Source organism: Rutilus rutilus (genome assembly GCF_951802725.1).
Source record: "Rutilus rutilus genome assembly, chromosome: 17".
NCBI lineage: Eukaryota > Metazoa > Chordata > Actinopteri > Cypriniformes > Leuciscidae > Rutilus > Rutilus rutilus.
The window spans coordinates 35,395,816-35,410,485 of record NC_140230.1 but is presented as its reverse complement, the minus strand read 5'-3'; the positions used below and the strand labels follow the sequence as shown (position 1 = coordinate 35,410,485).

General features: G+C 39.3%; 1 protein-coding gene across 1 annotated transcript in view; it reads left to right on the top strand.

Annotated features, from left to right (window-relative positions):
• The window catches only part of ube2e2 (ubiquitin-conjugating enzyme E2E 2), a 39,050-nt gene that overhangs the window by 1,077 nt on the left and 23,303 nt on the right, over nt 1-14,670 (top strand). The window contains exons 2-3 of the mRNA XM_084385070.1: nt 2,947-3,129; nt 8,430-8,480. Of these exons, the coding sequence (XP_084241196.1) occupies nt 2,954-3,129; nt 8,430-8,480 (227 nt within the window). The 5' untranslated portion in view covers nt 2,947-2,953. The remainder of the gene's footprint in view (nt 1-2,946; nt 3,130-8,429; nt 8,481-14,670) is intronic.

The following is a 14,670-nucleotide window of genomic DNA, read 5'->3' as shown; positions in this document are numbered from 1 at the left end:
TAAATTGATTTAACGTCTGGATTCATGCGTGAAAATGATTCTTCATTATCTCACAATCTGAGCCTGATGAATCTTGGCATTATCCTCCTGGATTATAGCCATGATGTGTCTTCCCTATACATGGTTGTTTAAGAAATGAAAAGCTACACACTCCATCAGTTAGGCTTAGAAGAGCTGCTGCCAAACATGCTAGAAACATAATAATCACTGCAATAATGATCCAATCGTAAACTCGTAAGCGTTTGCCTATTTAAATGTTGTCCAGGCAGTGTATGTTATGTATACGCACAGCACAACATATACAAATCCTCATTACGCTACGTTAATGCCTTTACAGCAAATGTGTACTTTGGGATCCCAAAAATAAACACCTAAAAAATACTAACATAAACGTGCATTAAAGTAATTGGGGTTGTTTCATTTCACCCCAAAGAGATATTTCTGCATACTTAAAGTGATTAATGCATAACATGATGAATTTTGCCCAGATTTACTCTTTTACAGTGTGTGTATGTGTGTGTGTGTGTGTGTGTGTGTACACTAAAGGGCCGTGTAGGTCGTGTGAGGTTTAGCCTTTCAATTTCAGTGCAGATCTTAAGCATTAAGATCCATTACCCCTGAATGAGTGAACCAGGGACTAAAGGTCGCCAAACAGAATCTGAGACTCGCACGTTGATGTGATTTATCGGCGACTGGAATGAAACGCGCCGTATTTGAAGGCAAATAACTCAAGCCGGACTGTAAACGGAGAGTATTGTGGGATAAAAGACTGTGTATTTGGACTCTGAGCTATTAACTCTCTGGCATTGACTGCGTTGCACGCTGCAATTTAAATGTTTTATGACTCATTTCCCACATTATCACAAAACGAGTTGACCCGTAAAATCCACTCTCAGAAGTGCTAATACCTTCCTGTCGGTGTATCTGAGATCATTTAGACGACTCGGAGCTGAAACGGCGCTGACCTAACTCGCATGAACGCCCCGGCTCGGGAATCTTGGCCATCTTTTGAAGTGAGATCTCTCTATTCTCCACACCATGCATGTTTTATGTTGGTTTAAATGCTGCGTCTGAGAGCGCAGAATGCATAGGTGTTTATTAGCTGGACTCGTGTGGCTTTTAAAGCCTGTGATCAGAGGGTTTTCCTTGCTTGCCTGATAACATCTGAAAAGAATTTCTCCTCGTCGTCGTAAAAAAAGAGACACATCACAGATCAGATAAACATCTTAAATCATGATTCGACTGTGATCAAATGTCTTGGAGTATTATTTCATTTTGTGCGCGTTTCCTGCGACCGTACCGGAAATGCCTGCTTTAAATTCCTCCTGAATGAAAAGTGGGGTCACATTATGGTGACACAATCTTCCTCTCACTAAAAGGATGCAATTGAAGTCCGTGTATAATGCTGTTTGCGACCCTTTAACGTCATTATTTGATGCATTTCTGAGTGAAACGCATGGTTTTATCTGCTGAATATTGACTGTATTGTGAAAAGTGGGTGCATTTCAATATTTACAAAAAGTGAAAAGTGAAGTCCACACACTGCATGCTACTCAAGATAAATGTATTAAAAGCACAACGTTTCGACCATCAGGTAAAATACAAATGTAGAGCAAAGTGAACTTTAAGTAGAAACAGGTAATCACCTTAATTGGGCCCACACACAAAGACATGTAACCAATAATACAAGTAATTGACAATAATAAGTAACACATGTGACCAATAATTAAAAATAATTTAAAAAAAGGGAAGAAAATATAAAAAACAAATATAATAATGAGAAAAAAGGGAAGAAAATATTTTAAAAAACAAATATAGTGAATAATAATGAGAAAAAAAGGGAAGAAAATATAAAAAACAAAACAAATATAATATAATAATGAATAATAATGAGGAAAAAAAGGGAAGAAAATATTTTAAAAAACAAATATAATGAATAATAATGAGAAAAAAAGGGAAGAAAATATAAAAAACAAAACAAATATAATATAATGAGGAAAAAAAGGGAAGAAAATATTAACAAAAAAACAACAATTTTTTTTATACAAACGGCTTAACTAATAATAAACAACAGATAAAGAAATTACTCAATCACTATAAAAAAGGCTTAATATCAAAGTCCTCATTCAACCCCAATGGTGACAAAGTATTTAAGGTATAAATCCAAAAACATTCCCTCTTAATTTCTTCTCATAATCTCCTCCTTTTGAGGTTTTTTTTTTGCATTTTTTGCATTTCAATATTTAACACTTAACATATTTTTGTTGTTTGTAATAACGTGCTCAATAAGACCAGAAACATGCATTTAAATTTGTATCTCTTGTCGACTTCTTACAATGAAAAGATTCGGGAAAGAAAAGCAGAATCTTTTTGTAAAATCATGCTCGTATTAATTGTTGCAGTGACAACATGATGTTTCATGAGTGATTTAAACACAGAAGGTTGTTCATTCTTTTAGCGATTCTGTTTTGTGGGATTTATGCACAATTCATTTTGTCTTCCACAGACTGGGATTTTTCTAAATCTGAAAACATCTGCCCTTAGGTTGAAATCGACACTGTTTTATGCATGAAGCCCCAGAAACGACGTGCGTTAAGAAAGTGAATAGGATCACGTTGAGGAAAACAAAAATAGTTTGTAAAACCATTGTTGCATCAAATGGAGTGTGATCCGTTTTCATGAATGATTTACACAGAAATGTATTGTTTTTGTGCTGTTTATGAATTGCAGCTCAATATTCAGGCCTAAAATTAGTTTTACAGAGTAAAAAAAAAAAAACCTCTTATTAAGAGTTAATCCGATTCCTCTGCCTTCTACTCGCTGGAATCACTGTTTTATTATTCAGCGCAGCTGGAATTAAGACAACTATTGACTTCATACCCCAGTGACTTCACCCGGCGGTCTGCTAATGTAATCGCGTGTGTGTGAATCCTGCTGTTTGTCCAGGGCCAAGATGTCTAGTGAGGTGCAGAGACCAGATGACAGCCCCAGCACCAGCGGAGGGAGTTCAGATATCGAGCAGCGAGAGACGGCACCTCCTCAGCAGGAGCGGGATCTGGTCGTGCCCAAGAAGAAGGAGACCAAGATCTCCAGTAAAACGGCAGCCAAACTCTCCACCAGTGCCAAGAGGTAACGAACCAGTCCGTTTGATTGGTGTTTTGCTTCAGGATCTGGATCTTATTAAGTTAAGATTTCTTGAATCCAAGTGACTTAAACTTGTAATTCATCGACTGGCCGCTAGAGACCGGCTGCAGAAGAGAGTCAATCCCATCAATCTCCATGTTAAAATGCCCAACTTAAAGGGTTAGTTCACCCAAAACATGAACATTCTCTCAGTAATTACTCTCCCTCGTGTTGTTCCAACCCCGTAAGACTTTCGTTCATCTTCAGAACATAAATTAAGATATTTTTGATTAAATCTGAGAGCCAAGACAATGTTTAAAATAGTCAGTGGCTCAACCTTAAGTTTATGGAGGAGTGAGACCACTCTCAGATTTAATCAAAAATATCTTAATTTGTGTTTCGGAGATGAACGAAAGTCTTCCGGGGTTGGAACAACATGAGGGCGAGTGATTACTGACAGAATGTTCATTTTTGGGTGAACTAACCCTTTAACATCAGAAAAATTTGTTTATAGTCTGGTGCAAAAAGTGGTTTTGGTCTATAGAGCTAATTTAGCCCTTCATGACGACTGTGAGCGACGTGAGTTTTTTTTAAATAACTAATTTGTTTATTATTTATTATTTTAAGCCTTAAAGTTTTGCATAATTAAGGACGTGGGTTCAAAAATGCTCTTCGGAAACCTACCGGTGACGTCACGGACACCACATCCATATTGTTTTTTACAGTCTATGGTTAGGACACATTTCTCAATCCTCGAGTCACTTTTGCAAAATCCTTCACACAATTCTGCTAACCATTTTCACATTCAAAATGCACTAAAACATTGTCTCAAATCAAGTCAGTCTTCCAAAACACTAGGAAGTGTAACTTGTTGTGCCTAACAGACACTCTTAGGCCCTGTTTACACCGGGTTTTTAGATGCGTTTTGGGTCGATCGGATCACAAGTAGACGTTCCCGTTTACACCTGGTGTTTTAATCCGTCTCTTTTGTCCACTTTCAACCACTTCTGTCCTGATTTCTTCAAGGGAAGAGTCTATGGGCGGGTAAATGTATGGGTTTTTCAGATCTAATGGACAAAATAAGCTCATGCAAGTTACTTGTAAACGTGAACCGGAGACGACAGAAAAACACACGGAGCATCAGCTTTAGTTTCTGCTCTGACAGCCGCAAGACCAGCCGAACGCTGTGAGTGTGTGTTAGAAATCAGGAACGGTGAGAGAACATCGTGCTTGTTACGTCTCTTAACTTAGGTCTCCAGCCGATAAAGTTTAAACCCGTCTGGCTAGCATGCTTCTATAATGTTTACATCAGTAGGCGGAGAGAAGACGGGCTTTGGTGGCTGTTCGAACACATTTGTCCTGATGAGCGTTTACACTATGAAAGCAATGTGTTTTCCACTACCTCTGAAATTGATCGAAAGTGGACAAGCTCAAAACGTTTTAGACCCAGTTTACACCTGTCGGTCACTTGTGATCCGATCGATCAAAACGCATCTTAATTCCAGGTGTAAACCGGGCCTAAGACACTCAAATCAAAATCCTTAGAAACACAAACAACAAGGGTTTTCATTTGTAAAATGTCCTTATAATACGAGTTACAGAATTCACTGCCGTATATGAAGAGCAATATTAATCCTTGTCCCCTTTTGTATAGCTAGTTGGTAACATAATTGCATGACTAAAGGCCAGTGTATAGCGATCGTCATTGATGTGAACGGACCTCAACACTTGAGTAAGTGTTCACTTACATCTAATCATTTTGGTAGTCTTAGTTTTGTTAAAGATTTGGAATATATTTCAATATGGTTTTACTGTAGAAATGTAGGAAATTGCTGTCTTAATTAGTTTTGCATTATGCAACTTGAGTTCAAACCATTTTGAAAGAGTGCAAATTGGCTTGTAGGTGCATAGGTTTGGGCGTTTATTGTATTTGAGTGAGAAAAGGATTGATTAGATGCGTGGCTTTTGTTTGTCAGTAACAAAAGATGGGAATTGCTTTCTCCTTTTTAAAAAAAAAAAGTTGATAAGCTTCCCAGCTAGCAAAAAGTCATCTATTAGACGCTGAATAGATGTAAATCTTCAACGTCTAATTACGACTTTTCAACATTGAAAACGGGTCGATCTTCAACGTCTTGATGGAATATGTAAAACTCTTTTGTTGGTTTGGTAGTTTGGTTTTCTCCATTATTTTAGCATGTATAACAGACTTATCCTGTCTTAGGCCTCGTTTACACTGCAGGTCTTGATGCCCAAATCTGATTTGTTAACTTTATCCGAATTATTATTTTTTTTATTTTTTTTGACTGTCCGTTTACACGTTCTTTCAACTGTGACCCGTATCCGACTCATGTGTTTACACTATCGCATGCTTAAAGGGTTAAATTCTCTTGCACAGATGGGCGGACGTAAAATATGCTTGATGCTAGCTCTGCGATATATGCGAAGTTCGCCAAACATCAGCATGATTTTGAGGCGAAGGATGACGAAAAGTGGCATCATTGCTTCAGTTATTGTGTGTGAGAGAGAGAGATCTCAGGACTGGCGGGAGCATATTGGCTTTAACGAGGAGCAGTGGGACCGAAATTTTGTTGTGTACGACAATATGTTGTGTCAACGTTTTTTCACATCCCTCTCCTACGACGACACAACGTTTCGTCGGGCCATCCGTCCCTTTGCAGATGCACGTCGGGGTTTCTCTCGTCAGCGGAGACGTCGCCTAATGCCTCAGAAAATCCGATCTGCCTGTTTACATCACAGTCGCATTGGCACATATCTGATTTATTTCCACATATGAATGAGGCCTGAAACCGATCTCGAAATATCCGAATGCATGCGTTTTTTTCATGTTTACACTGTCGTAGAACACATCGGATCTGTGTCACATATGAGCAAAAAATCGGAATTGGGTCACATTTCACTGACAGTGTAAACGAGGCCTAAGATGACCAGTTGAAGACACGTAGTCCAGCCGAAACTACTTACTTGAAATCACGTCGTAAACCAGTCCAAGGCGGACCGACTTATTTTCAACCATATTTCCAACGTTGAAAGACGGTATTTGTTTACTGGGTTATTTACTTCACTAACCCTAACTATGCATGATTACATGGTTAGTTTCCCCTGAGATAAAAGGCCTACGACCCACCGGTTGAGATGCACTGGTCTGCATTATAACTAAGAAAACTCTCTTTTGCAGACGTGTAAACCTCTTAATGTCAAAGCATTCAACTTGCAAACATAATAACATGTTAGGATGCTTTTACACCAGAGGGATCTCTGCGCTCGCTCGACGTCTGACTGTATCGTACTTCTATTGTGCTCTACATGTGTGGATTCTCTGAAGGCCCCGACTGCAGTACGATGGCATTATGCAATCAGTTGAGCAAAGCTTTGCTGGGAGACAGTGCTTTTTATAACCGCGACTGCAGAATCCTGTTCCTTCTGCTGTTTGAGAGCATATCAAGATCCAAACATTCCCATTTGGACTGCGGATGTTTTTAAGTCGTCTTGATGTTACACGGTTCAGGAAGCCTCGGGATTCAGACGTTAACATCAAAGGTGTTTGTTCAGGAAAGCTGTTAATTGTGAGGCCAAAAACAGCAAAAACAATTAGCGTGTGCAGATTAGATGAGAATCGACTCAGATTCCACTGAAAGACTTTGGTTTGTTTCTGTTAAAGCAATAGTTCACCCAAAAAATGAGTTTTTTTGAAGAATATTTATGCAATTATAGATGCGAACTATTAATTCTGAGTGGAAAAAATGTATTGCATTCAAATCATGCAGATTTCATCCAGAACTATAAAAATAAAATTGTATGCAATGACAATATAACAAGAAAACAAAACTATATATAATTCATTATAATATATATAATGCAATAAATTCAGTGAGTGTGTGTGTGTGTGTGTGTGTGTGTAATTCCCACGCCTGGTTTTAAACAGTATGTACTACAGTCATATATTGACATTTATTCATGCACAGCAGTTACTTTTTGTCTGGTGTCATAAATCACTTTATCGTATGAACAACTTACTCTTTTAATCCTGCTTTTCAATGATATCGTGCGGCTTAAACGCCCACAAACTGCAGCCCACTACTCATGTTTTGATGATGTATGGTTTCCTGTCGAAGGAAATGTGCGTTTAAGTAACAGGCATTGTCGCAGTCACTGTGTGTGTGTGTGTGTGTGTGTGTGTGTGTGTGTGTGTGTGTGAGAGTGTGAGTCACGTTTTATGGAATTGAAAAAAACACCCTGTTTGATTTCATACGCCTTGGCACGCTTTGACCTCGGAGATAACAACAGGTATCGCTCGCAGAAAATGATTTGAAGTGCGGTGACATAAATGTGCATTTTGAAAATTGTGAAATTTATGAGGCCACCGAGAAACTGCTTTTAAATGCATTTAAAAAAAACGAAGGGAAATCGAAATTCTGGTCTAACCTGAGTGCATTTTTGACAGAAGACGTGTAATGTGTGAGTTCAGCTCATACAACATTAGAGTGACTGGTAACACTTTACAGTAAGGTTCATTAGTTAACATTAGTTAATGTATTTACTAACAATGAGCAATACATTTGTTACAGTATTTATTAATCTTTGTTAAAAATCCAGCTGTTCATTGTTAGTTCACAGTGCATTAACCGATGTTAACAAATACGACCTTTTGATTGTAATAACGTATTAGTAAATGTTTAAATTAATATGAACTAAGATTAATAAATAATGGATGATTTTATGTAAAATTTTAAGCTGAATTTCGGGAGAGAATTTGATTGCAAAATGTGGTCGTCGCTCTTGTAAATAAATATTATTGACTGCGTAATAAAGTTACGCAGTCAAGTTTTAGTGTGCGTGGTATGGAAGCTTGTTTCCGCCACTGAATAATAAATAAATAATAATAATTGCGACTTTTTGTCTCACAATTCTGACTTTTTTTCTCACAATTGCGAGATATGAAGTCAGAATTGTGAGAAATAGTCGCAATTCTGAGAAATAAAGTCGCAATTGCGGGATATAAAGTAGCAATTGCGTGTTATAAAGTCAGAATTGTGAGATATAAACTATTCTGAGGTAAAAATAAATAAAGTCAAATTTTTTTTTCTTAGAATTGCGACTTTATTTCACGCAATTCTGACTTTATATCTCGCAATTCTGAGAAATAAAGTCAGAATTGCGAGATGTAAACTCGCAATTGTGAGATAAAGTCGCAATTATCTTTTTAAATGTTTTATTCTGTGGCGGAAACAAGCCTCCATAGCGTGGCCTTCTGATCTCTGTTGAATAAATGAATGCTTGTGTTGCAGGATTCAGAAGGAGCTTGCAGAAATCACACTCGACCCTCCACCGAACTGCAGGTAAGCGTGTGGTGTTTCTAAACGGGCTGCTCTTTGTGTGTGTGAGAGAGAGAGAGAGAGAGAGAGAGATAATGGGCGAGAGAGGATAATGGTTATTGTGTGTTGATGAGGCTGTCAGGCTGGCGGTGAGAAGAGTGACTGGGACTCCCGGGGGGACGCCGAGGAAAAGCCAGACCGTAATAAAGCACATAACTGGAACTGGCTTTGTCATACATTGCCCTCATGTTTGTATCAAGAGAATAATTACCCACTAGCCCTTGCGTTCAGAGACTAAATTTCAGCGCGATCCTGAAAAGCGTCATGTGAGAGATTGGATAATTCCTTTGTATTGCCCGGATCTATTTAGATTAAGATCTCGCTAGGCATTTTGAGTGACTTCCAAGGCGTTGATGTGCTGGTTTTAGTTGCGGTTATGTTATGTTTTGTTTTCTAATGGCCAATATCTCGAGAGCATCATGACATTAGGGCTAAATAATACGGTTTTATGAAATAAAATACGATTTAGTTATTTACATTTTTTGTTGTTGCTGTAATGCTGTTGTTGCTGCTGCTGATGCTACTTTTTTAACATTTATATAGTTTTAAATGTTTAAGAAAATATATTTATTTTCTAAACAGCAGGTTTACAACAGTTATATGACGTTATGCATCGGCCGGTGTCATAAAATAATTTATCATAAAATAATTCATGACTTGATTTTGTAATATTTACTCAATTTCGCAAAAATAAATTGGGGGGGGAAACCGATGCATGGAATCCGTAAACAGATTTATTTTCTAGCGATTTCTTTCCCAGTTTTATCATCTGCTGCCGCTGAGTAAAAACTATAAGTCCTGATCACTTAGACATGTAATGTGTGGAGTTTCAATCCAAAGTGCTCTATTTCTATTTAGATTAAGACATTGATTTTGTTGGATAAAGATAATATCAGTTGCTTTCAGAATAAATCAATGTCATATTCAGAGTTAGCGCATATATAGCTTGGAGCAAAAACACTAAAATCTTAACTTCTAGGAATCATCGTGACAGTGAGGGATGTTCTTATGGATCATATCATGGCCTCACTCTCTTTTTTTTATTATCCTGTAACTTCATTCATTCGCTCCTGAGAAATATGTCCCTGCTTCTGCCCGACGACGAGTGATGCACCAATGTAATAATACATCATTTCTACTTTGTAAGCCGTTCACTATACGAGCGAGGATTGAGCCGTTTGCCTTCTATTCAACTCTTCCCGTATCAATAAGAGTGGGTCTCCAAATTGATATTGAGTTTATGCCGGCTCCAAAAGAAAAGCTGTAGGTGTTCTTTTGATATTTGTGCGCAGGTTTTTGTGCCTGTGAGCTGAACCGACAGTAATAGGATTTTGTCAACAAAGAGGAACCACAGGCGCCGTTTGAGACTGAATGCTGAGGTCCGGGAATAAATACTGTAACACTTTTTTTCCGGGCTGCATATTGCGAGTTGTAAGGCGTTGAGGAACCAGCTGCAGTTTTACAGGGAGTGAATGACGGCGTCAGTCTCGAGGACCAGCAGGCCTCGCTGGACGGCTAAACTCAGTCTGCGTGAGGTAATTGTGGTCAGACGGCAGGGCTTAACTGTGTTGGTGACAGACTTGTCAGTGTTACACCATCTTTTCCATGTTTTTTTTTTTCGACGGCGACGACTCTATTTTAGAAACTGTTTCTATTTTTCTGCGCCGTCGCGCTGGAACAACAAACACAAAGTGTGGCAATTATAATCTCAGGTACTGTTTATGTGCTTTATTTAATGTTAAAAGTGTGTAATGTGACTTTGAATATCATTTAGTGCTCCAGCTTTGAAGCTGTAAAAGCAACAATGGATAATTCACCTCAGATCTTGAAATTAAACAAATGGAAACACGAACGTTCAAACTGTGAACAAACAAGTGTATTCTGTGACAAAGATTGTTTTAGTAACTCAGTAGCCTATGTGTTTTTAATGTTTAAATGGTGTAATATTTGTGAATTTGATTATGTAGCTACTTATCCATTTTCTTGCGAGTGCTGTCGAGATTACTCTCTTGTGCCGCGAGACTCCGCCCACACACTGTTCTGATTGGCTGACTCCGCCCACACGCTGTTCTGATTGGCTGACTCCGCCCACACGCTGTTCTGATTGGCTGACTCCGCCCACACGCTGTTATGATTGGCTGACTCTGTCCACACGCTGTTCTGATTGTCTGACTCCACCCACACGCTGTTCTGATTGGCTGACTCCGCCCACACGCTGTTCTGATTGGCTGACTCCGCCCACACGCTGTTCTGATTGGCTGACTCCGCCCACACGCTGTTATGATTGGCTGACTCCGCCCACACGCTGTTATGATTGGCTGACTCTGTCCACACGCTGTTCTGATTGGCTGACTCCGCCCACACGCTGTTCTGATTGGCTGTGGGTTTTCGACTGATTTTTACACATCTCGCAGTCGTGTTGCGTCTAGTGTGGACAGACAAATTATTTGTCGCTGGAATCTTATCGCATCGCGTCTGGTTAGGACACAGTGTTAGACGGCTTGTTATGGCTAGGCGTTATGATGGTGAAGTGTGTTAAAAAAAAACTTATATATACACCAACAAATCAGAAATGCATTTAATCTATTAAAGGTATTATTTTCTTATAAGAAATAACTTTTATATATACTTTTAAAGTGCCCCTATTCTGCTTTTTTGAGTATTAGCTTTCATGCAGGGTGTAATGTAGCCGTTTGTGAATGTAAAAGCTCTGCAAAGCTTTAAAGATCAAAGTGTATGGCCAATAATTTTTTTCTTTTTTTTTTGTCTCCTAAAAGAAAGAATCGATTCTGAACTGGCGACTCGAGTCGGCAGCAATTTCAGTCTCACTTCCTGTTACGTAACAAATTTGCATAATGCCAGACTATGGTCTTCATTGGCTGCCGGTGAACAGCGTCTGCTTTGCTCCGCCCTCAAACACTGTAGTTGTATCTGAGACTGGAGAGTTTGGTTCGTGTTGTTCATGTCGAGAAGACGCTGTTTTCTGCTGTGAATCCGCTTCAGAAGGATGAAACTCGGACTCGAATTGATTGGGAAAAAGTACGCCATTGTTACTGTTGGTATCACTGTGTATCAAGTGCTGAGGGAGAGCTGAAATTCAGATATGATAATAGGCGTTTAGTTTCTGACACGTGCTGTAAGCGTTCAACCAATCACAACACACTGGGCCGTCTGACCAATCAGAGCAGAGCTGCTCTAGGAAAGGAGGAGTTTAGAGAGACTGAATCTTCAAGCTAACCTTTTTCATACTCTTTGAGAAATGAGGTGATCTGCAATCTATAATAGGAGAAAAAAAAATTGTTAGTCTCCAAAACAAAATTGGGAACCTTGGGAATTGGGAAAATGGCAATCAATATATGAAGAGTTCAGATGCAAGATACTCTAAGTCCGTCTGACATATTTTCTTGTAAATTAGCATTTTTTAAATTAGGCTCCAATGTTTAGGTTCAGTAATTTTCACTTTAATGGCAATGAAAAGGTTATTAGTCAGTTATTGAAATGCCTTATTTAAAAAAAAAACATTTTAGTCAATTCATTTGTATTTAACACATTTTTTGTCTTATGCTGCAAAACTAGCGAAGTCTATGTGTGTTTTTTTTTTTTTTTTTTTTGCAAAAACCTCCAAGTCCACCCTTTTTAGACAGCAAGACATAGTAAATAGTTGCAAAATCACTAAAGATGCGACTGGAAAACATTGCAAATGATAAAAGCAGAGTTCAAACTGATCCATCAGCGACTGCCGCGTCCGTTTCTGTCAGAGTTTTACAGCAACACAAGGAACAATGTTGTGTTTTACTTGCTACTCATGAAATCCTGTCAGTGTCACTGTAACGATGGACAAAACATGATGATAACTTGCAGCTCGTCAACTGAAAGCCGGCTCATACGCACGCCGTCATTCATCTTGAAATCACATGATTCGATCCACGTCTTCTGATTGGTTTCTGTGGACTTAGAGGATTTTTGCTGACGTTTAGCGGTTTCTGCCAACGAACCGGGTATTTCTGAATGGGCTGACGTTGGGATTTAGCGGATTTGAAGCGAAAGTATTTGATGAACCATGTATTTGATACCATGTGCGGAGAGCATTCGCTCACTATCATTTCATTTTTGACGGTGGTGGCGTTTAGCGGCTTTTACATCTGAACTCTTTTACATAATATCTCATTTATCATTTACAATTTTTCATACGACTTGCACTACGTGTTTCTGCGCTGTGGCATTCTCTGTAAGTTGCTTGCCTCAGCAGCTGATGGGAATGTCACCTCTCCTTCCCGGGAATGAATCTGCTGTTGATTAGCATTACGGTCCCGAGGGAATCCGCGCCAGTCATTTTTCACCCTCTGACCATTAACTGCAGCGGGGATGATATGCATATTCATGAGGGCAGAGCGGCCTCCGAGAAATTATCTTGATCATCTGTGTCAAAGGCCTCCATCTTAGACCCGAGACTCTGATAAAGGCTGTGATACTGAATTGAAAATCAGACAGAAAAGGGAAATGTTGGTTCTCGTAATGGCCAGATAAAAGGCATGATGGGGGTTTCTTCAGCTGCACTTTTGGTCCTGCAGACGTTTTGACTTTAGGGCGTTTTCACACCTGCAAGTCCAAACCAAAGGTCATGTTTTGATGCACTGTATACATTCGGTAAGTTTTGGTTTGGTTTCACTTTGCATTTAAGCGAGCGCACTAAAGCACTTTACATGACATACTTGCGTCCTGTCGTCATCATCTATGTGGGCTTTATCTTGACATTGATTGGTTTGTAAACGGAAGTTCGTCTGACGTCAGCGTGTTGTCAATTCGGCGGGTAACTTTGACAAGAATGAATGAACAGATGCATATCGTTGCCACTATACTGTTATTATTACGGCATTACTCCCTGCAGCGCCAGCTATACTCAAGGCTAGTTCACATGCGTAATGAACGTCCTCGTTGTGCGAACATTTTATGGTTGCCGGCAGGAAAGGAGGAGAAGAGCAAGCAATCCTGCGGGAACCACCGGAACTTCCTGTAAATGTTCCGAACCAAACAGAAAATGCATTCGCACTAGCAGCGAACCAAACCGTTGTTCAGTTTGATCTGGACCGAGACTACCTCTTTTCGTCTGACCAAATCTGTTCTGTTTGGTCCGGACCGTGGTCTGGGGGAGGTTCACACCTCACACCTGTAATTTTGATTCGGATCAAACTGAAAAGTCTGAAAATCCGGACCAAACAAGGTAGGTGTGAAAGGGCCCTTAGACACACTGATTTAACAACGTAACAAATTTGCATAATGCCATCCTGTGGTCGTCATTGGCTGCCGGTGAACAGCTTCTGCTTTGCTCCGCCCTCAGACACAGTAGTTGTATCTGAGACTGGAAGAGTTTGGTTCGTGTTGTTCATGTCGAGAAGACGCTGTTTTCTGCACTACAATTCCATGTTGCAAAAGATGAGGACTTGCACTGGAATTGATACGAAAAAAAACAACACCATCGTAACTGTTCATATCAAGCGCTGAGGAAGATTTGAAGCTGAAGATCCATATATGGGCGTTTGGTTTCAGACATGCGGTGTAAGCGGGCGACCAATCACAACAGAGTGGGCCGTCTGACCAATCAGAGCAGAGCAGGCTCTCGGAAAGGCGGAGTTTAGAGAGACTGAATCATAGAACAAACCAGTTTGAGAAATAAGGTGATGTGCAATGTATACACAAATCCGCCGCGAACTCTATGGGCGCCGCCATCTTGCCTGCCGCCATTACTGCGTGCCTGCGAAGTGTGAGGGTGTGACACTTGCCGGTGTCCTCTAATGACATTTCAATGAAAGCGGATCCTGGGGCTTAAATATTGTGATTGTCAAAACATTTTAGTTACTAAACTGAATTTTATTAGGTTTAGTGACAACATGTTGCAATGTTTATATTATATGGTACAATTTCTGGTACGTTTTTTTTATTATTATTATTGCTTGAAACAATTTCAGGATTTCAATTCAGTTCAATTCTTGTGATTTGTTTTAATATTGACTAATTTGGGTAAATATTAGGTACACAAGATAGGCGTTATTTTTTCTCAAGAAAAAAAAATCTCACCTAATGCTGTAAGTTAAACATACAGAGACTGCCTTCAGCTGGCAGTATTATTTAAGGTTAAAAATAACTCAAATTAAAT